General features: G+C 46.3%; 1 protein-coding gene across 1 annotated transcript; it reads right to left on the bottom strand.

Annotated features, from left to right (window-relative positions):
* Positions 1-1,036: 1,036 nt before the first annotated feature.
* LOC101025131 (T-complex protein 10A homolog 2) lies at positions 1,037-17,828 on the bottom strand. Its single transcript, XM_031667565.1, is given in 6 exon segments — positions 1,037-1,135; positions 7,957-8,093; positions 11,185-11,350; positions 12,704-12,841; positions 16,091-16,306; positions 17,685-17,828. Coding segments are annotated over 4 exon segments (519 nt in total). The 3' UTR covers positions 1,037-1,135; positions 7,957-8,093; positions 11,185-11,329.
* Positions 17,829-26,681: the final 8,853 nt, after the last annotated feature.

The raw sequence follows: 26,681 nt of genomic DNA, 5'->3' as shown, positions 1-26,681 counted from the left end.
GTGAGCACAATGGTTTTGTCGCCATTCCCAGAAGAGGAGAAACACATGGTAAGGTGGCCTGCACCAGGGCCAGTGCTGCCAGTGTGGAGGCCAGTGGGGGTGGGGGAGCACAGAATAATGCCCCCACCCGGGTCTGGAGCCTTCCTTCCAAATCTCATTAGATGAGGGTGCAGAAGGCCACGGGCAGGGGCAGGAAAAGTGCACGGGGGGCTCAGGGAATTGGCAGAAACTCAGTGTGGGTGAGAGAGGGCAGGTGGGGAGGGCCAGGAGGCAGGGCGGGAGGTCAGTTGCGTCTGCTCACCTGTAGGCTGAAGCCTGTGCTGACAGCTGGCTCTGATGGTGAGAGGGACGGCAGGGTTGACACAGGGAGTGACAGAGACACACATTGAATCATTTCAGAAAAGATTCTGACTGCCATGAGGAAGCTATGGGAGTCTATTGTAATTGCCCAGGAGAGAAATGGTGAGAGGAGGAGATGGCAGAACTCAAAGAAAGGGTGGAGGAGGTGGGGCAGCAAGGAGACACAGCCCACAGCGCTCGGTATTCACTTTGATATCAGGAAAGAAAGGGAAGGTCTAAACTTCCCACACTTTCCCTCAGGCAGCTGGGTGGATCTTTACCTTCTGCACAAACTAGCATTGAAATTGCAGCTCTGATGAGCTCTTCCTTGGTGTGCCTTAAATATTTGCTTGCACATGTTCTGCAATAGACTCGGGCTTCTAGACCACGTGGTCTGCAGTGGGCACTGAAGACTGGAGTGATTTTCACGGTTGTAATTCAAAGGCAGCTAATGTCGGTGAAGTAAATACCTAAAAGTCCATTTGAAACCCACAGTCTCTATAAAGGGATTTAAATCAAGGCCATAAGACAAAACTTCTAGAGTCAATGACATTATTTTCTATTTTTTAATACAAGCACTTAAATGTTTGCAAAAATCTAAATTAATATAAGGAAATTATTAAATACACAAACAAAAACTGGGGATGTTTCGGGTTCGCATTGTCTGACATTACTGACCTTTCCACCCTTATGATTGTCCCATCGGGAAATAAGGTCTCTTCCTGTCCATCCTTGAGATGTTTCACTGTCCCGTCGGGAAACACAATTTCTTTGGAGCCATCGCGGTAGAATTTTTCTGCAGAATGCAGTTTTTAAGAGTATGTTACATTGAATCTGTTTAGAAACATGTTCTATCCTAGTAATCTATAAAATATTCCTGAGATTTATATAGAGAGTATTTTCTAATCATCTGGCTTTATAACTAGGGTTGCCAGGTATAATACAAAATGGCCAGTGAAGTTTGAATTTTAGATAAATGATGAATAATTTATTTATATTATTATTTTTTTTTTTTTGAGACAGAATCTCACTCTGTTGCCCAGGCTGGAGTACAGTGGCATGATCTCGGCTCACTATAACCTCTGCCTCCCCAGTTCAAGCAATTCTCCTGCCTGAGCCTCCTGAGTAGCTGGGATTACATGCATGCATCACCAGGCTTGGCTAATTTTTGCATTTTTAATAGAGACAGGGTTTCACCATGTTGGCCAGCCTGGTCTTGAACTCCTGAACTCAGGTGATCCACCTGCCTCGGCCTCCCAGGGTGCTGGGATTACAGACGTGAGCCACTGTGCCTGGCCAAATGATGAATACTTTTTAACATAAGTATATTTCAAATATTGCATGGAACATACTTTTATACCAAAAATTACTTGTTGTGTATCTGATATTTCAAATTCAGTGAGGGACTTGAATCTTTATTTGTTAAATCTGGCAACCCTACTTATAATAAGAGTTTAAGGACTTCAATACTATATGAAAATACTCAAGAAGAAAAACTGTGTGAACATCTGCGAGCGCATTTACTGTGTTTCACTGTTTCAACCAGGATGTAAACAACATACACACCTATCTTTGCAAATTCAGTAGATTTATATTTGTAAACCAGGACACTTGTGTGTCACTTAGCTGCTTAAATATATTTTGTGGTGATCTACTCTACCATGGGCTGAATGCTGTGCCCTCCCCAAATTCCTGTGTTGAAACCTAATCCCCAAAGCAATGGTGTTGGGAGATGAGGCCTTTGGGTGATGATGCGGTCATGAGGATGGAGCCCCATGAATGGGATTAGCACCTTTACTAAAGGGACCCCAGAGAGCTGTCTCGCCCCTTCCACCATGTGAGGCTGCAATGAGAAGATGCCATCTGTGAACCAGGTAGCAGCCCTCACCAGACAGTGCAGCTGCCGGCACCTTCATTATGGACTTCCAGCCCCCAACACCATTGTTGGCAAGCCAGCCAGTCTGTGGCATTTTGCTATGGCAGCCTGAACAGGATAAGGCACACTCCATAAAGAACTGATATTCTACATGCAGTTTTGTACCTGCTCTGTCATTTTTTATTTACACTTGAACATCTTGCTGTAGGCAGAATGATCTTGGTCTCATTAAAACACAAAATTTAGATTCTCCCAACTTTGCTAAGGGATCTCTGGCTGAAATTTTCCTTTCCCTCCCATATGCTGTCTGACTCCCTGAGTCCCTGTGTTTGAGGTCAAAGGTCCATTATTAACCGCACAGTCAGTGCCCTCTGCTTCTGAATGCTTTTGACTGACTATGGTAAACATTCAACTTTACATTTTCATATTGATTTGCAGTGTTCAGCTGGATAATAAATTGTAGGAAAGGGCCACAATTCACCCTCTACAGTATCCTCCAGGGATGATTAACAGTGATTTTCACCTTGTATTGGAGACAGAACCCTTGACGCAGAGGAACTGGCTGTGGAGCCTGCTGAAATACTGCTGCACTGTGCCTATTTCATTATAGGAACAGGAACGTGATTACAGTGCCTGCGTGTGGGGTGCATGCACAGCTGCTTGATGTGTTTGTGAACAAAAGAAAAGCTGCCAAATTAAACTTAATTGATGATTTTCCATTTGTTCTTTTTTTCACTGAGACAGAGTCACGCTATGTCACCCAGGCTGCAGTGCAGTGGTGTGATCTCAGCTCACCGTAAACTCCACCTCCCAGGTTCAAGCGATTGCATACTCCAGCTACTCCCAATGGCTGGGTTAAGGCACACACCATCACACCTGGCTAATTTTTTGTATTTTAGTAGAGACAGAGGGTTTCACTGTGTTGTAGCTGGTCTGCAATTCTGACCTCAAGTTATTGCCTGCCTCAGCCTCCCAAAGTGCTGGGATTACAGGCGTGAACCACCATACGGCCTCGTTGTTCTTTTTTAACATCCATTTGCTGTTTTTTTTTTTTTTTTTGTGTGTGTGTGTGTGTGTGTGTGTTTAGAGATAGGAGGCCTGGCTCTGGCTCCTTGGGCTGGAGATGCAGTGAATTGTGATCATGGCTCACTGCAGCCTCAGACTCAGGCTCAGTAGTCCTCCTGCCTCAACCTCCCAAATGCTAGGACTATAACATACCCGATGCCCAGCTAATTTTTATTTTTGTAGGACCAGGGTCTTATTATGTTTGGAGTAGTCTCTGACTCCTGGCCTCAAGAGACCCTCCCACTGTGGCCTCCCAAGCACCAGGATAACTAGTGTGAGCCCACACTCTAAAATATATTTAAGTGTGTGCCCAGCCCATAAAATATATTTAAGAAAAATGAATACAGTGAAGAACCTGACAACTGAGGAAAAATTCTACCCTTTAAAATAATTTTTAGCACAAAATTGTAAAAGATTGTTTTCCTGTTGTGTATTAATGGAGCACCCTGGAGAAACTGGGGGCTCTTCTTTGGGTCAACAGCTGAGAGCAAATGAATTCACTCACTGCCTGGTACATATCAATGCACGATTCTTGGCTGATTTGTATGAATGTATAAGAACCATGCACGTCACACACAATTGCACCTATAAAATGGAAGGAGTGGAAACAATGGCACTTCTGCTTCACTCTGTTCTGGAAATGTCAGCCATAGGCAAAACTGTTGAACATATGACAAATATATCCAAGAACAGTAACAGAACTTAGAATTCCTGCTGGAAAATGAACTGATCAGAGACCGTCTACATGGACCAGCTGAGAGTCAAAGTTTTAGGCCTTTTAAACAAAAATAAAATACAGACCTATAAATACTTTTCTTTTTCAAAAGACTGGCGCTAATATTAATCAATCGCTCAGCATGGCCTTTGCAAACTAGCAAGTGTAATTTTTCTTTGTCGAATGTTTGCTGGAAGTCACTCAAGAAAATAATTGCTCTAGTGCCCACCTTGCTGCTACATACCCAGTCAGAGCCTAAATGACAGCTTGTGACGCAAAAATTCTAACAAGACACACAGCTGCGCTGGCTGAAATATTAGGACAAAAAGAAAAAGGGTTGGGAGCCAGGAACTCATAGGACAGCCTAAGTCTCAGCAGCTTCAAGGGCCCATCTGGAGGTCCGTTGTGTCACGGAGGAGCAGATGACCCACGGAGGCCTTGATTCTGCCGTGGCAGTGGGCAGATCAGACATCCCACCCACACATCCACTACAAATACTGAGGAATGCTCAAGCAAATCACAAAAATCCTGGGAAATGAATACCTAAGTTCATGGAAGGGGCCACAAATCCCAGAGGGTGCTGGAACGCAGACCTGAACCTGACCTGCGGCTGCCCTGGTGTCCTCTGCAGTCTCCAGGAGGTTTGGCCCTTAGTCGCTCTGCTGGGATAGGACGAAGGGCTTTGTCTGGGAATTGAAACTGCGTCCATGCTTAAAGAGGACACTCTCTGAAGGTTAGAGCCCCAAGGAAAGAGGGAACTAGAAAATATCTCCCTGCCAGCAGATAGAGAGTACCAAGGAGTGTGGCTGTCTCTCTCTGAGCTCTTTCCAAAGAATGTGTCACTACAGGGTGACCCTCATTTACCATCAGCGATTGCAGTTCTGCTATCTGTACCTGGAACACCTTAAACTAATGTGAAGTGATCCCAGGCTGGTCGTACCCTGGGACACCTGGCAGAAGCAAATACAAAGCTTTCTGGATAGTATCTCCCAGACTGGGCCCCATAGGATTGCCACCAACACAAGCTGCCAGCACAAACATAAAATAGGTGAGGGAACACAACACCATGAGGAAGTACCAGCAGAGACAAGCCAGTGGCAGCCAGCACCACATGGAGCTCCGAGACAGCAAGTATCATGCTACCAGAAACAGATACAAGGCAAATGTTTGTAGAATATTTTAAAAATTAAAAATGAAAGAGAGAAAATAATTTTGGTGGATTTGAAAAAGAGCAAATGAAATCAATATAATCTTCAAAATTAAAGCTAAGACCCTAAGACCCAAACCCCACAGCTCGCAGACCAAGGGTCTCCCAGCAGCTCCAAACAACAGAAATGCTCCAGTCATCAACTGTCCCCGGTTGTGCCTCGAATTGTCATGTTACTGTGAAGTTTCCCATCATTGTGACCCCCTCTGGTGTCCAATAAACTGGGGAAAAAAGAGGGGAAGAGCTGCTTTGGAAGAGGACAGTCATCCAACAGGGGAGAGGGAATTATTTAAAAATTAAGGATCCAGAAGTAGACATCAGTGAGATGTACATGTTCATTTTGAAGTGGGACCACGGACAGGCATCCACTCTCTCCTGAGCTCTGGGACCTGGCGGGTCACTGCATGTCTACCATCTATCATGGCAAGAGCATTGCTGCCCGTCAAAGAAAGGCTGGGAGAAGGCAGGAGAGAATAGGAGGGGTGACTTATTTAGAAAAACCACAACACTGAAGTCGAAGGAACTATTTCTGTGCCATTATTTTAAAGGCATTTTTCTCACATGGGAAATTTGTCCAGTTGTCAGAAGAAAGCCACAAATGCTCAATTCTGCATCATTCCAATAATGATCAAGTCCAAGCTCTGGCTCCTCTCTGGGGTTGAGGTTCCCTTTGGAGACCAGAGAGGTTTGAAGGGAACGGGGGTGCCCTCAGGAGACCTGGGGAGGTGCACACTCGCTGGCCTGCAGTGGCCATTCCCTCTGACCACGCAAAAGGTCGGAACAGGAGGATGTCCTTCCAAGGCCTGTGCCAGGCCCTGTTCTCTCCTGCTGACTCATCCTCACCTCATCAATTCTTAAATTGTCACACTCTGACTCTCTACACCTGCACGTCTGGCTAAGAAACAGCTATTTCCTACTCCAAAGTGACGGAAACCCAGACCTCACAATGAAAGGCTGGGGCAGGCTATGAGATCAGTATCACAGATTCCTCCACTGGGCCGTGACATAACACAGGCCACTGTCTAAAGGGGGTCATCCAAGTTCTCCTTGTTTGCATTTTCCCGCGAAAAAGGGAGCATGCGAGTTAGTTCAGGTCGGTAGAAGAGCACGTGACGGGCACACCACGCCTGTGTCCACACTCCAGGCTTCTAGCATCCACCCTTAGGAAGGGTCGAGAAGCTCAGCTGGGATAAAATCACAGAGCCACAAGTAGGCACCTCTCATTAAAGCAAGTAACACAAAAAACAGAGATGCGCTCTGCAGTCTCTCGGAACTCCTGGACCCTGTGCCTCTAAATTTGTACCCAAAGCTTGGCTAACAATAGGGAAATTGATCATTCTAAAGAAGGAAATGTTTAGAATACAATTTGGTAGTGTGTGGGTACTAAGAGACTATTCTCAATGCACTACAAGCCCTGCCCTAACCTCCCTTATCTCACCTTATTTACAATCTGTTTTGTAAATTACCCAGGTTTTCTTCAGTGAGAATCAAGTTATACCCTGGATTATCTGGACAAAAGTGTTACCACCCTGGAGACCTTGACTGGAAACCCTCCAGACTCCTCAGGGTCTGTGTTTTCCGTCTGTGACCCCTGGACACACAGAGACATGTAATGGGAACCAGGGGGTCACAGTGTCTTCACAGCTCCTCAGCATCAAGTGGGCCCCAGCTACTGTCATCTGCGGCTTTTCTTCCACAAACACCTCATCGGCTTTTACCAGTGAAGATCGTCATGGTAGCAGCAGCTGTCAGCTGCTGAGTACTTGCTGTGTGCCAAGCAATACATGCATGGCATAACGTTGGTCCTTATAATAACCTACAGGGGGCTTTCCCAGCCTCAGAACTATTGACAATTTGGGCAGGATAACTCTGTGGGGTTGGGGAGGCTGTCCTGGGCACTGGGATGTTTAACAACATCCCCAGGCCCCACTATCTAGATGCCAGTAGCACCCACACCACCCCCAGTTGTGACAACCAAATATGTCTCCAGACATTGTGAATGCCCTCAAGGCAGGGAGAATAATTGCCCCCAGTTGAGTAGCAGACCTGGGAATATTTCCTGATTTTTTTCGATGCAGAAATTGAGGCCTGATGAGATCAATTAATTGGCTGGTGTTGGCACAGGTGGTCTGGCAGAGCTGCGAGTCGGCGGAGCCTGTGAACCCCAAGTCCATGCTTTCTGCTCCACCTGCGAGGTGGCTGCCGGGCACAGTGCCTCCTCCCAGCTGTAAAAACCATCTCCCTGGATCTTACCTCCAGCTTCTACCAGGGATTAGCTCCTGACTCTTAACTTTGTTGCAATACTAATGCTAGTTCTACAATCAATGCACATTTACTAAGTGTTTATAATTGTGTTTCTAGAGAGTTCTGCAGAAGAGACATTATTTAATGGACTATGTTACTTTCATAGCCATCTGTTGAGTTAGGTCGTAATTATCAACCACATTTTGCAGAGGTTTAGAAAAGCTGAAAACAATGACTGAACTCAGAGCCAGGAAGGGTGCTGGTGCACTCTGGTGTCACCACGCAGATAGGAGGGTCTTGACAACAGGGTCTTACTTGCCTGAGTGCACCAAGGAAGCAGAACAGCCAGGCTAACACACAAGTTCACCCGACTTCACAGCCTGTGCTCTGCCTGTTCCCCCCCAACCCATCCTGAACACACAGAGGAGATGGGGTATGGGACGTGCAAAATCGTTCCTAATAACTGAGTTAGTTTTGATTTCTTTAAAAAAAAAGATCCATTGTACACACCACTCTCTGATCGGGTTTGACCTTCTTCACGTCGCCGTTAGAAAACCAGATGATGATCGTCTTCTTATCCATGCTCGGCTCCTTCTGGCTGGTGTCGGGGAAGGTGGTGATGGCACAACCTTCGCTCGGTGCCCATCCTACCTTTATGAAAACACAAAAACTCCAAGATGAAAAATGATGTAAAGCCTGATTATTGTGGTTTCATTATTTTTCTTCTATTCAGAATTGTTATATGATTATCGCCTACATGGCATTCTCGACACCAGCTGTGATATTTCCCCCCAGATTGTACTAACGGAATAGATCAGGTCCAAATTCCGGAGTGTGGTTATCAGTAATGAATAAGTGCTACGATCTGTCCCACAAACATCCGTCTTTCATGAGCTCGTGTCACACAGTGGCCATCAGTCTCGATCATCCATGGCTGGTGACTTGGTAAGTTTAGAATCCTGGGCCATAGGAATTGTGGTAATTACTATGTAAAAATTACTCTTGGCACCTTTTTCTTTCCTTTTCATCCCATTCTTCTGATCTATACGCTCCTACGGCCCATCCCAAAGATGTATTGATTCTCATTAACTATCAGCAAATATTATATAACCTCATATGCATAATGCTGGACAAGGAATGTAGAAAGAATATCTTTGTCTTCACATTGAAAATATTACTCATGTGAAAATTAGCAAAAGAAAATATCTGAGAGAAATAGTCTCAAGATCTGGGGAGTTAAGATAAGTGCATTTGAAAATTCCAAATGGCAAAATGTGTTTTCGTTATTTATATCGCACTGTCACTCTTAACTATAGCTCAGAAATATAGGCGTTAATTCAGCTGAGAAAATACAAAGGGAATAAAAGCGAATGCCTGGCTGCTTAAACTGTCTTCAACCACCCACCAAACAAACCTTGACGCTGTGCGCCACCTGCTGGCCGGGACAGCAGCCTCCTATTTGATGGGGTTTGAACCAAGACGACTCCTTCACCTACTCTCAAACCAACTCGGTGAATGAAGCAAGGATTTGTTCAGTTCTGTATCCGAAGGTGAATTTTTAACCAACACTAAAAACCCCAGCAACGTTTAAAGAATCAATTACTCTCAGAAGTAATAAAGCACAAATAATTTTTAAATTCCACTTGAAAAGAATCATACAATCTATTTTGGAGTTTATATTATTAAAAGAAACAAAACACGGAAAGAACTTTGTCATATCCAGTGCAAGATACACAAGAAGTAGATGCAAGATGAGTCACGAGAAGAGGAACGTGATGAAGACCTGGGAGGGAGGGTGGGGGAGCCATGGACATGGGGGCAGGCAGAGGTGGGTGACCGTTGGTTGTGGGGAGAAAGGAAGGATGGCACTAGCAGAGGGCACAGCGCGTTACGTAGGTCTTGTGTCCTCACCTTTACAGTTTCATGAGCTTGAGTGATTGATTCTTCCATGCACTTAGCCAAGGAGGAACATCACTTATGTCTCATGGACCTACCTATGGAGACAGCAAGATCAGGTACTCAAATGATGTGGGTTTCCTTTTCCCCTGACAAACTGCTACAACCACTGCACTAAAGACAAAAGCATTTCAGTGAATTCAAACTGTTACTGCAAGTAGCATTCCCTGTTGCTCACTTATCCAAATGCTTTATACACTTGCAAGACATAAATTCGCCTTTACTGAGGCAGAGTTTACTCAGCAAAGCAAGCATGAGGCCGACTTCCAGTTTCTAACAGGCCAACAAGAGGCGCGAGATGAACCACCTGTCGAGCTGAAGAAGAAGCAATGATGTGCTGCCCCAAGCAGGACTGGGTCTCCTCAGAGCTCACAAAACACCGTGGCTGCAGCCTCAGCCGGTGCCTCTTATGACCCCTTCCTGAGTCAATGCCGACCACCGCCACTCTGACGTGTCCTTCCGGAACTGAGCTCTCCTCAAGGGCTAAAATGTGGTGGCTGGAAGATACTTGAGGCTGTAGTTTTGGGGAATTTTTAAGTATTTAAAACAAATTTTCCTCCTGAAAAGTGTATTGCTTTATTTACTGGAAATAAACTGGCAGTCAACAATGCTGGAAATGTCTGGCCTCCAGGTCAGGACCCTGTGGCCTGTCTGGAGGGAGCGGCATGCAGAGCTCCTGGAAATTCACTCGGGGAAACCGGACCACTGGCCGCCATCTGCCTTGCCATTTGGATGTCGTTTTTCTTCCTGTACGTCCTCCTTTTTCATCTTAGTGTCCATGGGCTGTGCTGTTTCTAGGGAAGGGGGTGGGTTTACAGGAAGATTCTGCAGAAAGCATAATCCTAGTCTCCCGTGGTCTCCATGAACACTGCAGTATGAGGCGGGAGAAATGCACCTCGCCCTGGCATTTTGCAACCTCTGCCTCTAAGTCGGTGGGCGCGGCTGAGCCCCGGACAGTCAGCACCAGGACTTTGGACCATGTTTTCTGTTTTACTAAAGTGCTTGTCTCCTACTTGTATGTTTTATTAAAGTGCTTATCTCCGACTTGTATGTTTGCCCTGGGGTCAGGGTGGCCACAGTGACAACTGCAACATTCAACACCTGATACAAACAACACACAGAGACACCACCTGCCATGGCTACCGCCCTTTCTAAATGCAAATCATTAGCCCTGAGGCTTCCAGGTGAACTCATTAGCTGGATCTCCAAACAAAACAAAACCCTAAGAGAGATGTTTCTACCCATCCCCCAACTGAAGATGTTGGAAAGGGCAGAACAGAATGTGGGCTTTTCGCGGGAGAACAGAAAACAAACGGGACCTGTGTTCTGAGACTTCCCCGCCAGGTGCCTACTTTTACATCATATGTAAGTTCACAGCCCAAATTTCCTGCCATAGAGAAAATAATTTCATTTTACAGACTTTTTTTGGTAAAATATAGCATGTTACAAGTGGACCACTAGCTAGGGCTTAGAAGTATGCTTGCTATTCTTGCCTTCGAGTCTATTAATGTCAACTGAGAACTGTAAATCAAAATGATAAAAAATGAAATTTTGACAAGGAGAAATCATAAGTCAAGAAAAATATTAATCTTATTTGACTATGTGCTAAATGCAACCAACTTAAAGCTTTAAAAAATAGTCTCTGTTTGAAAGGCTGAATCTCAGGAAATAAAGAGACATTTGGAATCATCTTAATTTTCTGTTCTTGTCAAGAAGATGGGAAGATGCAACCATCTCTTGACACCCGCTCCGAATCTCACTTCCCCAGGACGAAAAGGTCACCTTCTCAGGTCTCCCTGAGGGGAGCTGGGCCGGCCACCCTCGCAGAAGCCACTCAGCCCATCTACCTGCAGCTCTTCAATGTTTGGGGAAGAACCGGTCAACTCGTCAGGTTGAATGTGGCTGAGAAATCTGCTTTCAGAACTCTCTAAGACTGATGAGCTTCCGTCTAAAATGCAAAAAGTTAAATTTAGAAGGACAGTGCATATACACTGTGGAAATATCATTATCCTAATGCGATTGCTAAATCCAATTTAAGTGAACGGGTGAACAGGTTCTCTCTTGTTCATGAGATCACCATACACATGTCAGGTCAGTTTAACAACAGGTGATCCTGTAAGGAACATTAATTCTTTAATGAATACACTCAGTCAGTATTTCCACGCTTGGTGTCTCTCATTCCCCATTTTACATTTTACACTTTACATTCCACACTCTTGAGGAATTCAGGAACTGTATGGCTGATATTGTAGAATAAAGTCAACAGTGAAATAAAGTGTTTGAAACTCAATTCAAAAATGCATAATGAAAATAATGTTCTACCTTTTCTGCTGTTTAAAAATTCATGGTTTCGAGGCGTGGATAAGCCACCCATTCAGTTGTCTATTTACTCGTACATTGCCCGGCACACGTGCGATTAACTCAGGTCAATGAGGGAGTGTGAGAGGAGTCCGCGTCTCACAGGAGGTTGGACCTATGCAGTCCATCCTGAGACTTTCGATGTTTTGTACTCATAGGATCTGAAAAGGCTATTTTCCTACTTGTGACAAATGCTTGGAGTAGATTTCTGATCTTCCTTCAGGGAATAAAGTGCTATCTGCTCAGCAGTTGCTTTGGGAAAGAATGCGAGGGGATAAATCATCTTCAGGAGTTGGGGGGCTGTCTTCTCCATCCACATCAACTAGTTTCAGTTGTTGGCTGAGGACTCACGAGATTTGCCTCCCAAGTGTGAGGGTGACACAAAGCTGGGACGAGAAGAGACACACTGGCCAGCAGAATGTTCTAAAGAGGAGCTAATTTTAACAAGGAAAAATGTGATGGAGACAAAATAGCATCCTGCACTGTGGCTCCCAAGCAAGCAGCGCAGCCCCCATTCCGAGGGGTCCACGCTGACAAGCAGCAGGTGCAAGACCGCAGTGCAGAAGAAGGGAGCTCAGGAGGCTGTGAGCCCCAAGACACATGGGCCACGGCGTGTGGAGAGAGCACCATGCATGTCACCTCCATGGGTGGCTTCCATGGAAACAAAGCCCTGAGTCCACTTGGCCCCAGCCAGACACTTGCTGCTGTGAGTGCTCAGAGGGAAGCCGCTGGGAGGACTTGGAATCCGCTCTACAGCGGAAGTGCTGTGGGTTAGGATCTTGTTTGAAAGGCACGCACCCGGGTCCTTGGAAGAACGCGGGACTCCAGGGAGCACCATGCTCGCCCAGGGAGGTGAGATTGTGTGGTGAGGAGCTGACGCGGTGTGTGTGTTTGCGTCCAGAACGTCTGCTGCTCTTTATAGATGATAAGCACCAAGGGTCACCTTTGGAGGAGTTAAGTTGTTAGATGACGACCTTTGTCCCAGGACAGTAGCACTCTGACTCTTGTGGCAAATGTATTTGGGCATCGTCTCCTCGTCAAATGACAGGGGTGAAATTTTTCCAAAAGCGGGTTCCCATGCCTAAAAGACAAAATGCAGGGAAAATGTTCACATTTTCGAAGGGAAAATAAATTCAAATTTTAATACAATCAAAAATAACTGGACTGTCCTAGAAAATATTAGGGTACAAGGTGTGGGGACTTGGACTGGGTTTTCCCCCTAACATGTTGATAAGAACAGAAACCCTCACCCAGCGTTTGTGAAGGAACCTTTGTGGAGCCCATGTTTGCTTTGTGTTTCTTATTGTGGTTCCCTGTTTCAAAATGATCACAGGCTCCCAAAGGCCACAGATTCAACAATACCCAACATATCTTCCTTTAGACTCCTGTGTCTTCAACGGGGAATGTGGTAACGGAGGAGGAAAGTGTGATGCTCATTCTAGTGTTGTCTCTACAACTTGTCTAAGATTCGAAATGCAAATTCCCAACTTTCCCTGTTTTCAGCAGACTGACCTGGAACAGCATGATTCTTCAGGTGGGAGGAGGTGTGTTCAGACCGAATAATGTCTAATTATTCCCCGCTGTCCCCTCTGAGGAGGAGGAGGGAGTGAGAAGGGGAGAGAGTTGCTATGAATGAACCCTTAATACCAGATCCGGAGTGGCTCACCCACACAGCCGTGCCCGCATTCGGTGGGTGCTCGTGCCTCAGCCTTTTAGATACTCAGTCCCTAAAACTGCGACTACACAGATACACCTATGCATATTTGAAGTGTGGGATTCACATGTCCTGTCCTCTTTCTTCAGATCAGGTCTGCTCTTGTGAGCATAGATCCTCTTCTCATAAACAGCCCCATGGTGGCCAGTACGATGCACAGAATCAAAAACATTTGGAAATTCACCAAACTCTAGTCTCGAAATAAGAGAATGATCAAAACTGCAGGGAGTGTGAAGACAGAATGAGACTTCATTGACTCTTGGGGTTATTGTTATGGTAACATTTCGGCCAACATACAATGATGCAAATGGGGCAGTAGATGCTATTTTTTAGGAACTGGCATACAGTATACGCAGGGAAAAGTATCTCTGTGGGTCTTTTCGGGGTCTCCCCACAGAAGGTAGACAATCCCGGCCAGTATTTGTGGCAATTTCCCCCTCTCTACCTCTGACGGAGGAACAGCCTGACTGGCTTCCACTCTTCCTTCCACTGAAGGACTGGGCGCTTTGCTGTGCTGAGAGGCTAAACCCGCTTCCTTTCTGAGGCAACAGAAGCCATCTCCATGGAGAAAAAGCTCTCGCAGAGCTCCCGAAGAGTGGGAGTAACTTCCAAGATTTCCTGTAATTTCTTGTAGAGGAATTTGTGGCTGTTCTTGCCATGCTGGGAGAACCGACCACAGAGCAGGCTCCTCTGGAATGTATTCCGTGGGTGCCTCTGTGTGTGTGTGTGTGTGTATGTGTGTATGTGCGTGTATGTGTGTGTGTATGTGTGTGTATGTGTGTGTGTATGTGTGCGTGCGTGTGTGTGTGCGTGCATGTGCGGGTGTGCGTCTGTGCGTGCGTGTGCGCGTGCATGTGTGCATGTGTGCATGCGTATGTGCGTTCGTGCATGTGTGCATGCGTGTGTGTGCGCGTGTGTGTGCGCGTTTGTGTGCGTGTGTGTGTGAGTGTGTGTGTGTGTGTGTGTTGTAATCACTGTGCCGTATAGGAACTATTCTAAGTCCTGGAAGTACCGATTTAAAAGTTCACACCATAAGTGCGGATAGGAAATGTTAGTACTTTTCTTAACCCACTGAGAAACATCTCCACTTACATTTGGAGGCTGTTCACATGGTTCCATGTGTCCTTACCTGTGCGTATAATTTTAATGATTCAAGCTGTTTAGACCCATGTGCGGGAAATAGAGCCCAGACAAGGCAGTGGTAACACTGGGCCACATTCACACTGTCTTAGACTCGGTCTTTGAGCCACATGTGATGAAACTCGAAAGCTCAGTGTTCTATAAAGGCAGGCAGGTGCTGGGAGGCACTGACTACTTCAGCATGAGAATGCTGGTTCTTCCTTTGGGAGAGAGCAGGGCAATGACATGGGACGGGGGCAGGAAAGTCCTGGGTAGAGAAGGGCAGGTCCCTGGCTAGGGCTCCACCCCCGGGCCTGTGCCCACGGACCCAGGCATTTCTGCTTTTGTGCCCAAATGTTGCATTTCCCAAGACCACCCTGGCCCACCACACTCCCATATTGTGCCTGTAAAAATCCCAAGACCCTAGCGGGCAGAGACACAAGTGGCTGGCCTCGAGAGGAACACACTGGCAGATGCCAGCAAGCCATTGACTGGCTGAATGACACCGAGATTGGTTAGGGCGGTCAGAGGAGAGCACGGCAGCTGGGCAGCCCAACTCCAGGTGAAAACCACCTTCCCACTCCATCTCCATTCTGGCTCCCCCGTCTGCTGAGAGCTACCATCACCCAATAAAAATCCTTGCACCCATCCTCCAAGCCCACCTGTGATCTTATTTTTCCAGTACACCAAAGCAAGAACCCAGGATACAGAAAGCCCTCTGTCCTAGTGATAGGGCAGAGGGTCTAATTGAGCTGATAAACACAAGCCGCCTACAGACAGCTAAACTGAAAGAACGCCCTGTAACACACGCCCACTGGGGCTTCAGCTGTAAACATTCACCCCAGACACTGCCGTGGGGTCAGAGCTGCACAGCCTGCCGGTCTCTACGCTCCCCTGGAGGTTTGAGCAGTGGGACACCGAGGAAGCGAGCCACACCCCCATCGCACACCCTGCGAGGAGGACAAGGGAACTTTTCCCATTTCAACAGGTCTCTATCGCATTCTACACAGCTGTCCTAGAGGATGAACAGAAGGACACCAGGCCCCTGAGCTGGCTCTGGAGTCAGTCTGGGTTCGAATCCCAGCTCTGCATTCTCCAGCCCATGACTGTGATGGAGTTAGTAATAATATCCATTTCATAGGGTCGTTGTAGAGAGTAAGACGGTAAAGCTCCCTACCTAGCCCATGTAAAGTCCACATTTAAGGGTCTGCTGCTATTGTCCTGAGGCATCATGAGATGTCTTAGAATTCTAGACTTGAGACATGCAGCCTGGAGGCGGCTGTGCTTCTGTCTGCTGGAGCTCCAGCTGAGAGGCCTGATGTATCCAGTTCTTTAATCATTACTTACGGGAAATGGAGTTGATGGAAAGATAGGGAACCCCCCACCACCTGGAGCGTGAGTGATACCACGTCACCCAGCGATAAAATCCACATCTTTATGGGGACGCTATTTTTACGTAATGCAAATGACACAAAAACGAAAATGCACTTTTGGTACCAGAGTGTGTGACTCTCGCCCTGCGTGTCGGGACGCTGCAGGTTTCTTCCTGGCTTTCCACTGCTGCCACTGCAGACCTCTCAGCTCTTCTCGGAGCTCCAGGTTCTGCTTCCTCAAAGCATCTATTTGACTCTGTAGTTTTCTGTGAACGTCAGCCCACAGAGACTCCTGTCTCCCGAGCTCTTGGTGGAGTCTGGTGATCTGCTGCTGTAATGGCTGTTATTGGGAAAAGAACACCAGAAAATCTCTCAGACACACAACCAGCACATTCATCTGCAAAATACTTAAGCCCTCTCTGATGTAAGACCAACATCTTTCTAGACAAAAAGACACCGATGAGATAAACAGGACAACCGCAGTCTTTTTTTTTTTTTTTTTTTTTGAGGCAGGGTCTTACTCTGTCACCCAGGCTGGAGTGCAGTGACATGATCTCAGCTCACTGAAGCTTCAACTTCATGAGCTTAAGTGATCCTTTTGCCTCAGCCTCCGATGTAGCTGGGACTATAGGCATGCACCACCACACTGGCTAATTTTTGCATTTTTAGTAGAGATGGGGTTTCACCATGTTGCCCAGACTGATCTCAAACTCCTGGGCTCAAACGATCCACCCACCTCAGTCTTCCAAAGTGCTGGGATTACAGGCATAAGCTATCAAGCCTGGCCACAACTTTATTCTTATTAAGTAGTGTTTATTATGAGTTAGTCCACATACTATAACCAGATAAAGATGGTCAGTGAATTAGGATTCTTTGTTAAAACACTACTACAGCAATAAGAGGCTGGTATTCTTTTTCCTTCCTTTTTTTTTATCTTTTTTTTTGAGACAGGGTCCTGCTCCATTGCTCAGATTGGAGTGCGGTGGCACATTCTCAGCTCACTGCAACCTACACTTCCCAGATTCAAGCAATTCTGGTGCCTCAGCATGCTGAGTAGCTGGAATTACAGGCACATGCCACCACACCCGGCTAATTTTTGTATTTTTAGTAGAGACAGGGTTTTGCCATGTTGGCCAGGCTGGTCTCGAACACCGTGCTGGCATGAACATATGGTCAACAGATTAAAAACTATGGGAGCCACTGCATTTTCAACTTGACACGTTAGCCTTCCCGTGGCATCCTTCATTGGACCGTAGCGCCTCCAGTCTTGCTCTGAGAATAAGCGGGATCGTGATAAAGGTACAGCCCTGCACTGCGTGGCCCTGGCCACAGGGACCCGTGGCACTTTCATCAGAGCAAGCACTGTCCAACAGGGTCCGGTGAGGAAGGTGCTTGCTGGGATGATGTGAGGCATGTCAACCTTCTGATTTTCTTTAATGAAGTTTTTAAAGTCTGGTGCCTTCTTCTGGATTAGAGGAGCAAAGCTGGAATGTTAATATTTTCTTTAACTCCCCATCCTGTCTCCCATCCACCAAGAGAGAAGGTTGCAGAGGGGAAGAGAGCCACGTGCCCCTCAGAGAGGAAGTTCAGCATCAGCATCCCGGGGTGGCTCATTCCTACAGGGGTCCAGCGAGGGAAAGTCCAATGACAGCCCTCAGGGACAGGAATCAGGGTCCCACCTGGTGAGACTGACTCTGTCCCCACAAAGCTCAGCTCACCGGCATCTCCCCGGCGTTGCCATCCTCCCTGGGGACCTCGGCTGCCGCAGCTGTCTTCTCCATGGCAGCCCCAGCTCCCGGGCGTGGGTCTTCTGGGTGGGTGCCCTACTTGGGCTCCCTGGCCTCGAACTGACCCTCCAGCATCCTGGTTGGGAAGGGAAGGGCTACAGCGAGGCCTGAATGCACCCCCGCTACCCTGTCAGTGTGGGCTAAAGGCCCCAACCTCAGCCTAAGGGCGAGCAGGAACCACAGCCGCTCTTCTCCCCCAGGGTCCTGTGCACATTTCTAAGCCTGAAGCTGACCAGGTGAAAGGACACCACAGACGGAGGGACTGAGTGTGAGCAGGATGTGAGCAGGTGTGAGCAGATGTGAGTGGGATGTGAATGGAATGGTCACAGAGTATGAGCGGGTGTGAGCAGGATGGTCACGGGGTGTGAGGGCACAGGCAGACCCACCACTGTGTTGAGTCTGAGTCTTGAACCATCAGGACATCATTTGTGAATTCATGGTGAAGATGTGGAAAGGAAACCCCTTTTTATAGGTACAGCATTTATGCCAGTTCTAGGAAGCTCACAGCAATCAGAAAACTAAAACAAAAGAGAAAATGCAAAGCTTCCTGCAAGCCTGCAGGGTCCTCTCTGAAAGCTGCTCCCACCCCTGCTTCACCCTCTCAGTTTTAGGAAGCGAGTGACCCCCAACGAAACCCCTGCTGTTTATTCATAAACTTCTCACTGTATACAAACCTGAGAATGAAGTTTAACCACAGTGATCGCAGAAATGCTGTTTAAAAGAGAGTCTCCTGATGGAAGCGAATCGAAGGTCAAGAGCAAGACCTACCAGTAACCAGATCCCTGGCCGTTCCTTCCCCACGGGGATTGGAACAGTTTCTGCGGAAGTGGGCGGGGGTCCACGGTCCTCACAGCCCTGAGGAAGCTCCTTCTTTCCGGCTCCTCCGAGGGGATACCCCAGTGTCCTCGGCCCCAAACTGGTGACCCCCTCAGTCCAGGGAAGACCCCTTCCCTCCACCCCAACACCAGACCTCGTTACCTCACCTGATCCCCCCCCAGTCACTTCTGCTGGGACTAGATCATCTGGGCCATATCCCCACAGCTGTCCCCAAGTCCTCCTGCCTCATCTCCAGAGCCCAGAGAGCAGCAGACAGTTCCAACAGACTTTCTGTCTTAAAGGGGCATGAGCGTCTCACTCAGCGTCACCACTGGACCAGCTCAGATAATAATTAAACATCCCAAACCTGCAATTCGAACAAAGAAGCTCGTCAGTGGAGTCCATCCATCCACAAAGGACATTGGAAAGAGTCAAACTGCTCCTTCTCATTGACAAAAACCATGTGTTTAATATCAGGTCTTCAATATGCAACGTGTAGTAAGAGCTCGTTTCTCTGAGCATATTCTCGAAGACATATAAACTTTCTTTGGATGTCACATTATTTACTAGAAAAAAATTTTTGTGAAGCAAAAATACTATATGTGAGTTTGAATAGGAGACAGGATTCAAATTTTCATCATTTCACAAAATGCATCTCCATCTGAATTGTCTTGTGATTTTTGTGATAGAGAAGAGAATGAGGAGCAAGCGACAGTCCACGTTCCTGTTACGCCCTGGCCGTCCTTCTCATCCACGTGCTGCCTGTGGAAAATACACCTGGGGCTCCCCTGAGGCTGCTCGTGCTGCGTGTCACCCGGATAGTTGTGCAAGCCACTGGCATGCAATAGGCAGTAAACACCGACGTCGTGAATGAACGAAGAAACTACCACAAAGAGGACACAGAGACACTTTTGTCCCTGCATGTCATTCTAACCATGGGAGTGTGGGTCCTGAGGTGTGTGAGGGGGTGTGTGTGTGTTCTGAGGTGTGTGAGAGGTTGTGTGTGTGTCCTGAGCTGTGTGAGTGGTTGTGTGTGGGTCTCTGAGGTGTGTGAGGGGTTGTGTGAGTCCTAAGGTGTGTGAGGAGTTGTGTGTGTGTGCCCTGAGGTGTGTGAGGGTTGTGTGTGTGTCCTGAGGTGTGTGAGGTGCTGTGTGTGCGTCCTGAGGTGTGTGAGGTGCTGTGCGTGCGTCCTGAGGTGTGTGAGGGTTGTGTGTGTGTCCTGAGGTGTGTGAGGGTTGTGTGTGTGTCCTGAGGTGTGTGAGGGGTGTGTGTGTCTTGAGGTGCGTGAGGTGTTGTGTGTGCGTCCTGAAGTGTGTGAGGTTGTCCGTGTGTCCTAAGGTGTGTGAGGTGTGTGTGTCCTGAGGTGTGTGGGGTTGTGTGTGTGTGTCCTGAGGTGTGTGAGGGTTGTGCGTGTGTCCTGAGGTATGTGAGGGTTGTGTTAGTTTCTGTGCTCCTCTCAGGTGCTGCACTGGCTGGTCTCGAACTTCTGGACTCAAGCGATCCACCTACCTCAGCCTCTTAAAGTGCTGGGATTACACACTCTTTAAGCATGTTCTCTGTACAATATTTTGTAAAAATTGAGAATAAGAAAAGACATTGCCTCTTTAAACAAGGTGATAAGGCAACATATAAAAACTACTTAATCCACATTAGTGAGTACTTACAATAATTATATTCTAAAGTTTTTTGTTTAAAATGAATTGGGGGAGCACATTGTGCTCTTCAAGGTAATGAACAGAGAAGAATGTCCAATGATTGTTAGCCATCCCAATAATGTATTTACTCTATGTTGTGTTATTTTGTTTTGTAGTAGGACCCAAGTGATTAGAAAGGATATCACATAGTCAGTGACCAGCTGAGAATGAGTGCAAACAGGGGAAGAAGCTAACTTAGACCTAAAGGGACCGGGGTCAGGAGACATTTCTAGATAAACCACTCAACCATATAACATCAACCCATGGCTTCCAATACCAGTGCTGAAGAGGCCACAGAAGAGAGAGAATCCTGAGAAGGTTTTTAACATCTGAAAGTTCTTGTATTACAAGAAGTGGAAAGTTTCTTGATATGTGTATGAAGGCCAAGATTGAGACAGTGGTGCTGAGGGTGGAATGATACCACATTGAGGCTGGGAGTTTTACTTCTTTTAAATCTTTCTGTAGGTATACCTCTGTGGATCCCCACCACTTCTAAACCATAGTTACAAGGCCAATAAATACATAGAACAATGTTCCTACTGCTCCTGGATCTCATGCTCTTCCTAATAGCTCTATCGGAACCCTTTATTGCTCATGACCTTGTGTCCATGTCATGCTATCTGATTATTCATCATTTTTCCTGGATCTGGTTGATATGAAATGTGGATACAGCCATGTTTAAAGAAACATGTTATAGGAAAAGAAACTCTGACCTCAGAATCTGAGGATTTGTATAATGTGGTCTTTACACAAAAGAATTATGTAATTTTGGGCAAGTCCCTTAATACAGTACTTGAACTCAATTTTATTGCCCTTTCTAGGTCTAAACTCTCAGCTGTGAGTAGTAATTTGTGGCATCATGGTGAGGTGAAATGACAGAGGCTCATGGCACGTCATTGCAGAATATCCATTAGACTTTCACAAGTCACCATCATGGATTTCAGGATCTGACTGCTCATCGCCATGGGAGACGTCAGGATCTGACTGCTCGTCACCATGGGAGACCTCAGGATCTAACTGCTCGTCATCACGGGAGATGTCAGGATCTGACTGCTCATCACCATGGGAGACGTCAGGATCTGACTGCTCAACACTACAGGAGACCTCAGAATCTAACTGCTCGTCACCATGGCAGACGTCAAGATCTGACTGCTCGTCACCATGGGAGATGTCAGGATCTAATTGCTTGTCTTCACAGGAGACGTCAGGTACAGCTTAACAATTAGCTAAGGGGTTCATCTTACAGATACCTCTAATTACTGCTGTAGCTAAAAGCCCCCATGAAAGACACGGGTTTACTCCATCATATGAACCCATGGTAAATATTCTGTGACCTGATACTTATCCAGTCAGAGCTCTGTTAGACATAACTAAATAGTTGCCAGAAAAATGAAAATAATACTCATAATATTAGTCTCGAAATACTACAAAATCATGGGACTTTTGAGTCATCAGTGAAGGTAAAAGCTCAATGCAACATGTTTCTATTCTGTTACTTGTTATTTTCTAATTCATTAACTGTAAACTAACTGACAATCTCCAGTGCCCAGCACTGTGCAGGCCATTACAAGGCTTAAAGACGAGTATGAGATGTGGTCCCGGGTGCCTGAGAAGTCAGGGCATAGTGAGAGAGACAAAGAGACTGCACTAGGACAGTTAGCATCTAGATATTAGTAGCATGGTGCTGAGCAGAGTATTTCACACAAGAGGGGACACCTTTCCAGGTCTTGAGCTGAGGCAGCTTTCTGTAGGATCAGAGAGAGAGAAGGGATATTTCCAAAGGAAGGTGGTCAACCAAAGCCCAGGAGGAAGCAGTGGGTGCCTCCTCACCTGTGATTCTGCACCTGTGCTTCCTCACCTGTGCCTCCTCACCTGCGCCTCCTCACCTGTGCCTCCTCACCTGCGCCTCCTCACCTGTCTCCTCACCTGCGCCTCCTCACCTGCGTCTCCTCACCTGCGTCTCCTCACCTGCACCTCCTCACCTGTGCTTCCTCACCTGCATCTCCTCACCTGCGCCTCCTCACCTGCACCTCCTCACCTGCACCTCCTCACCTGCGCCACCTCACCTGCATCTCCTCACTTGTGCTTCCTCACCTGCACCTCCTCACCCACACCTCCTCACCCGCACCTCCTCACCTGCACCTCCTCACCTGTGCCTCCTCACCCGTGCCTCCTCACCTGCACCTCCTCACCTGCACCTCCTCACCTGTGCCTCCTCACCTGCACCTCCTCACTTGTACTTCCTCACCTGCACCTCCTCACCTGTGCCACCTCACCTACATCTCCTCACCTGCGCCTCCTCACCTGTGCCTCCTCTCCTGTGCTTCCTCACCTGTGGGGAGCTGTGCAAAGACTGGCCCAATGGTAGAGGAGCTGTTCTTCAGGACATAAACCTGGAGGTATAGTATGGCTCAGATCATGATCCTTTCAAAATTCAGACACTCAGCCTGGACTTAACATGGTCATCAACAGAATGGTTTTAAGTTTACCAAGATGAAATTTGTAGATTATAAAAGATTATTCTGGCAGAAGCATATAAAGAAATTAGAAGAGGAAGAGAGAGAAGCCAAGTCCAGTTAGGAAACCACTTAGTAACCCAGTCATGAGGGAAAAAGGTCTAAGCTACCAAGTTTACATATTTAGTGCATAAAATGTGTGATAGACAGAATAATGGTCGCCAGAGATGTCCACATCCTAATCCTTGGAACTTGGAAATATGTCACCTTACAAAAGGGACTGTGGGGTGATGAAGTCAAGGATCTCGAGATGGAGAGGTTATCCTGGATGATCTGGGTGGGCTCAATGTCATCACTACGGTCTTTACATGAAGGAGGTCAGAGGGTCAGAGTCAGATGATGTGACAATGAGAGGAGGGCAGCCAGGTGTGGTGGCTCATGCCTGTAATCCCAATAGTTTGGCAGGCTGAGGTGGGTGGATGACTTGAGGCCAGGAGTTCAAGACCAGTCTGGCCAACATGATGAAACCACATCTCTATGAAAAATACAAAAATTAGCCAGGTGTGGTGGTGCACACCTGTAGTCCCAGCTACTTGGGAGGCTGGAGTGGGAGGATCACTTGAGCCTGGGAGGCAGAGGCTGCAGTGAGCCAAGATAGTGCTGCTGCATTCCAGCCTGGGCAGACGAGTGAGACCTTGTCTCAATAAATAAATAAGGAAAGAAAGACAGAGAGAAAAGAAAAAAGGGAAAGGAAGAAGAAAGAAAGAATGGAAGGAAGGGAGAAAGGAAGGAAGGAAGGAAAGAAGGAAGGAAGGAAGGAAGGAAGGAAGGAAGGAAGGAAGGAAGGAAGGAAGGAAGGAAGGAAGGAAGGAACAAACAGAAGAAAGAAAGAAAAAGAAAGGAAGGAAGGAAAGGGGAAAGAAAGAAAGAAAGAAAGAAAGAAAGAAAGAAAGAAAGAAAGAAAGAAAGGAAGGAAGGAAGGAAGGAAGAAAAAAGAAAAAAAGAAAGAAAGAAAGGAAAGAGAGAGAGAGAAAAAGAAAGAAACAAAAAAGAAGAGAAAGAAGAAAGAAAGACAAGAAAGAAAGAAAGGAAAGAGAGAAAAAGAAAAAGAAAGAGAAAGAAAGAAGGAAAGAAGAAAGAAAGAAAAGAAAGAAAGAAAGAAAGAGAAGAAGAAAGAAAGAAAGAAAGAAAGAAAGAAAGAAAGAAAGAAAGAAAGAAAGAAAGAAAGAAAGAGAGAAAGAAAGAGAGAGAGAGAGAGAAAGAGAGAGAGAAAGAAAGAAAGATGGGTGCAGAGAGGTTTGAGAAGGCTCCACTTCTGCCTGAAGAGAGGAAGGGACCAGGAGCCGAGGAGCCCTCAGCCTCAGAAAAGGCAAGAAAGCAGAGCCCACTTCCAGCCTCTGGAATGAACGAACCTGCCAAGGCCTGATCTGTAGCTCCACAAGACTCAGCCAGGATTCTGACATACAGAACTATAAGAGAATATGTGATTGTTGTTTTAAACCACTAAGTTTCAGTACTTTGTTACAGCAGAAACTCTTTTTAAATGTACATTCCTAGGCCTTACCCACATAAATTCTGATTCATTAGTTCTGGGCTGAGAATATGAATTTGTAATAAGTGCCCCAAGTTACTCTGACCAGGTGCCAAGAATGACACTTTAAGAAAGCATGGCTGATGGTAAGCAACAGAAATATGAAGAAAGAGCCACCACTACTAACACTACATGGACAGAAATGGAGGTTCCGGAGATCGATGAGGCTTTGATGATGAAGGAGCACCTGGGCCAGGATGAGTCTCACGTTTCCAGCCAGAGAAGAAGGAGGAGGCTGAGTGGCTGCACAGAGGAAAGTCCCGCAGAGGGGAGAGTCTCCTCTTGGTTGCACTGGGTCCGCAGCATGGCTGACCAGGTGCCCTAATGAAGGAAGCATCTGAAACTATGGGCTCAAAGCTAAGCTACAAGCAGGATAAAGTTTGATAATTGAGGGGAAGAAGTTAGATCGGGTTATTGGAGTTACAAGGAGAGAGGGACAGGGCAAGGATCTGCCCACAGGGAACCATAGACCTGGAGGAGGAGAGAGGGCTGGCCAACAAAACAGCAGATTAGAAGAATCAGGGCCACGCGGGCCCTGAGGGCACCAGGCGTTGCAGGAGAGTATTGGCCACAGCATTGGATGCAGCCGAGGATTCTAGGAAGATGCAAGGAGAAAAAAGACATGAGTCAAGGGAACTTGGTCAAAGTCAAAGCAATAAATCTCCACAGGGTTTGTTTTCTTCATCTATAAAGTGAGAGATTTCAGTTAATTTCTGAGACCTCATTTAGTTCCAAAAAGCTGTGATTCTATGATTTAATAGATCATTTGTGGTTAAGGATGACCACTGAAGAAAAAACACTGAAAATAATATATAGTAATTGTGCCTTGTAATCTCCTCAATAAGAACAATTTCATAAATCAGATCATAACGTTCTTCAAATGCACTGGAGAATGTCTAGTTTACTGTAGCCAAGATGTTATATTTTAGGGCACAATATAAAATGCTCCCTTGACTCCCCCACCCCATGGAAGATCTCAGGTTGAGAGGCCCTGCTGGCCCCGCACGAGGTCCTCTGTGAACACCAGCTCCTCTTCTCCTCTCCTTTCCTCTGTCACAGTGAAGCTCTCTATTGTGGAAGTTGGCCATATTAGGGGCAGACCCTCCTCCCCCAGACGTCACTCTCTGCCATCTGAGTATCAAGTCAGAGTCTCCTTCTCCCTAAGCCTCCCAAACTGTGGGGACTTACGTGCGAGTGTCATTTCAGTTTTTGTATGACTGTAGATATGTGAAAATGAATATTTGATTGATAAAATCTGATTGTCTTTAAAAATTGTCTTGACCTCCAAGCCCTGGGGCTCCTCCTGACCCCTGTGGGAACCCACCATTTAACCATGCAAGGGCCTGACTCATCGAGTGTCACAGCTTGGGGAAGAAATGCCAGCCATGAGCCAGAGAAACAAAAATGAGGGCCTGTCCCTAAAATTCAGGATCCAAGGGCCTCGAGCTGGATGGAAATCAGGCAGCACTTCTCGGAATCCAGGCTCACAGAAAGTCAGTTTCAATTAGAATTTAAAACATCCCTCTTCATGCCACAACTCTTCAGGCCACTGACAAGGTGACAGGACCACACTTTGTACAGGATACAAACATATTCCCCATGGGTGGACAAAGTCACCCCATAGCCCGTCTACACCAAGGAGCTGCACCTGTGCCCTGAGTAGCTGGACGCAATTTTCTATTTTCAGAGAATCCATCTTATGTTGTTCCTCAGCAAATTATTCCAAAGTACTATTTTCTTTCCTCAATTCCTGGCCTAGCAAGTGTAGAAAGAATACAAAAGGAATGTAAAATATTCTTGGTTGACTTTACACTTAATTATTTAAAAGCAAACAGAAAAAAATAAAATCAAACACATGCAAAAAATTCTTCTAGAGCCTTTCACACACAATTCCAGTTATTGAAATCTTTCATAAAGCAAAGCTAATTAAATAAACAAAGATGTGGCTGAATGGATATGCATTATACTGTGCTTATGGTACTAAATTTTTCATGTTCTAAATATTTCAAATAACATTAATATGATAAGTTATATAAGATTACAGATTAAATGGAGGGGAAAAAGTCACAATGCAAATTGTGTGTGCAGTAGCACCCAATTTGCTTCTTTATATAAAATACTAGGAGGAAATTTACTAAAATCTTGGCAAGAAGCTATCTCTAGGTAGCCGGATTACAAATGATGATTATTATTTCTATGTCACTTTACACTTTCCTATATTTTCTATAACAGAATACATTACCTTGATAATAAGAAATCTATTGTAAATTTTAAAATTAAGTTACAGAATGGTGAATTTAAACATGAGAAAGAATTGCTGTGGCAGAATCCTCAGCCCATGAGATCGAGTGCACAGGAATTGTGCCATGTG

Source organism: Papio anubis, chromosome 6 (genome assembly GCF_008728515.1).
Source record: "Papio anubis isolate 15944 chromosome 6, Panubis1.0, whole genome shotgun sequence".
Lineage (NCBI taxonomy): Eukaryota > Metazoa > Chordata > Mammalia > Primates > Cercopithecidae > Papio > Papio anubis.
The sequence above is the reverse complement of the archived record's forward strand: the minus strand, read 5'-3'. Positions and strand labels throughout refer to the sequence as shown.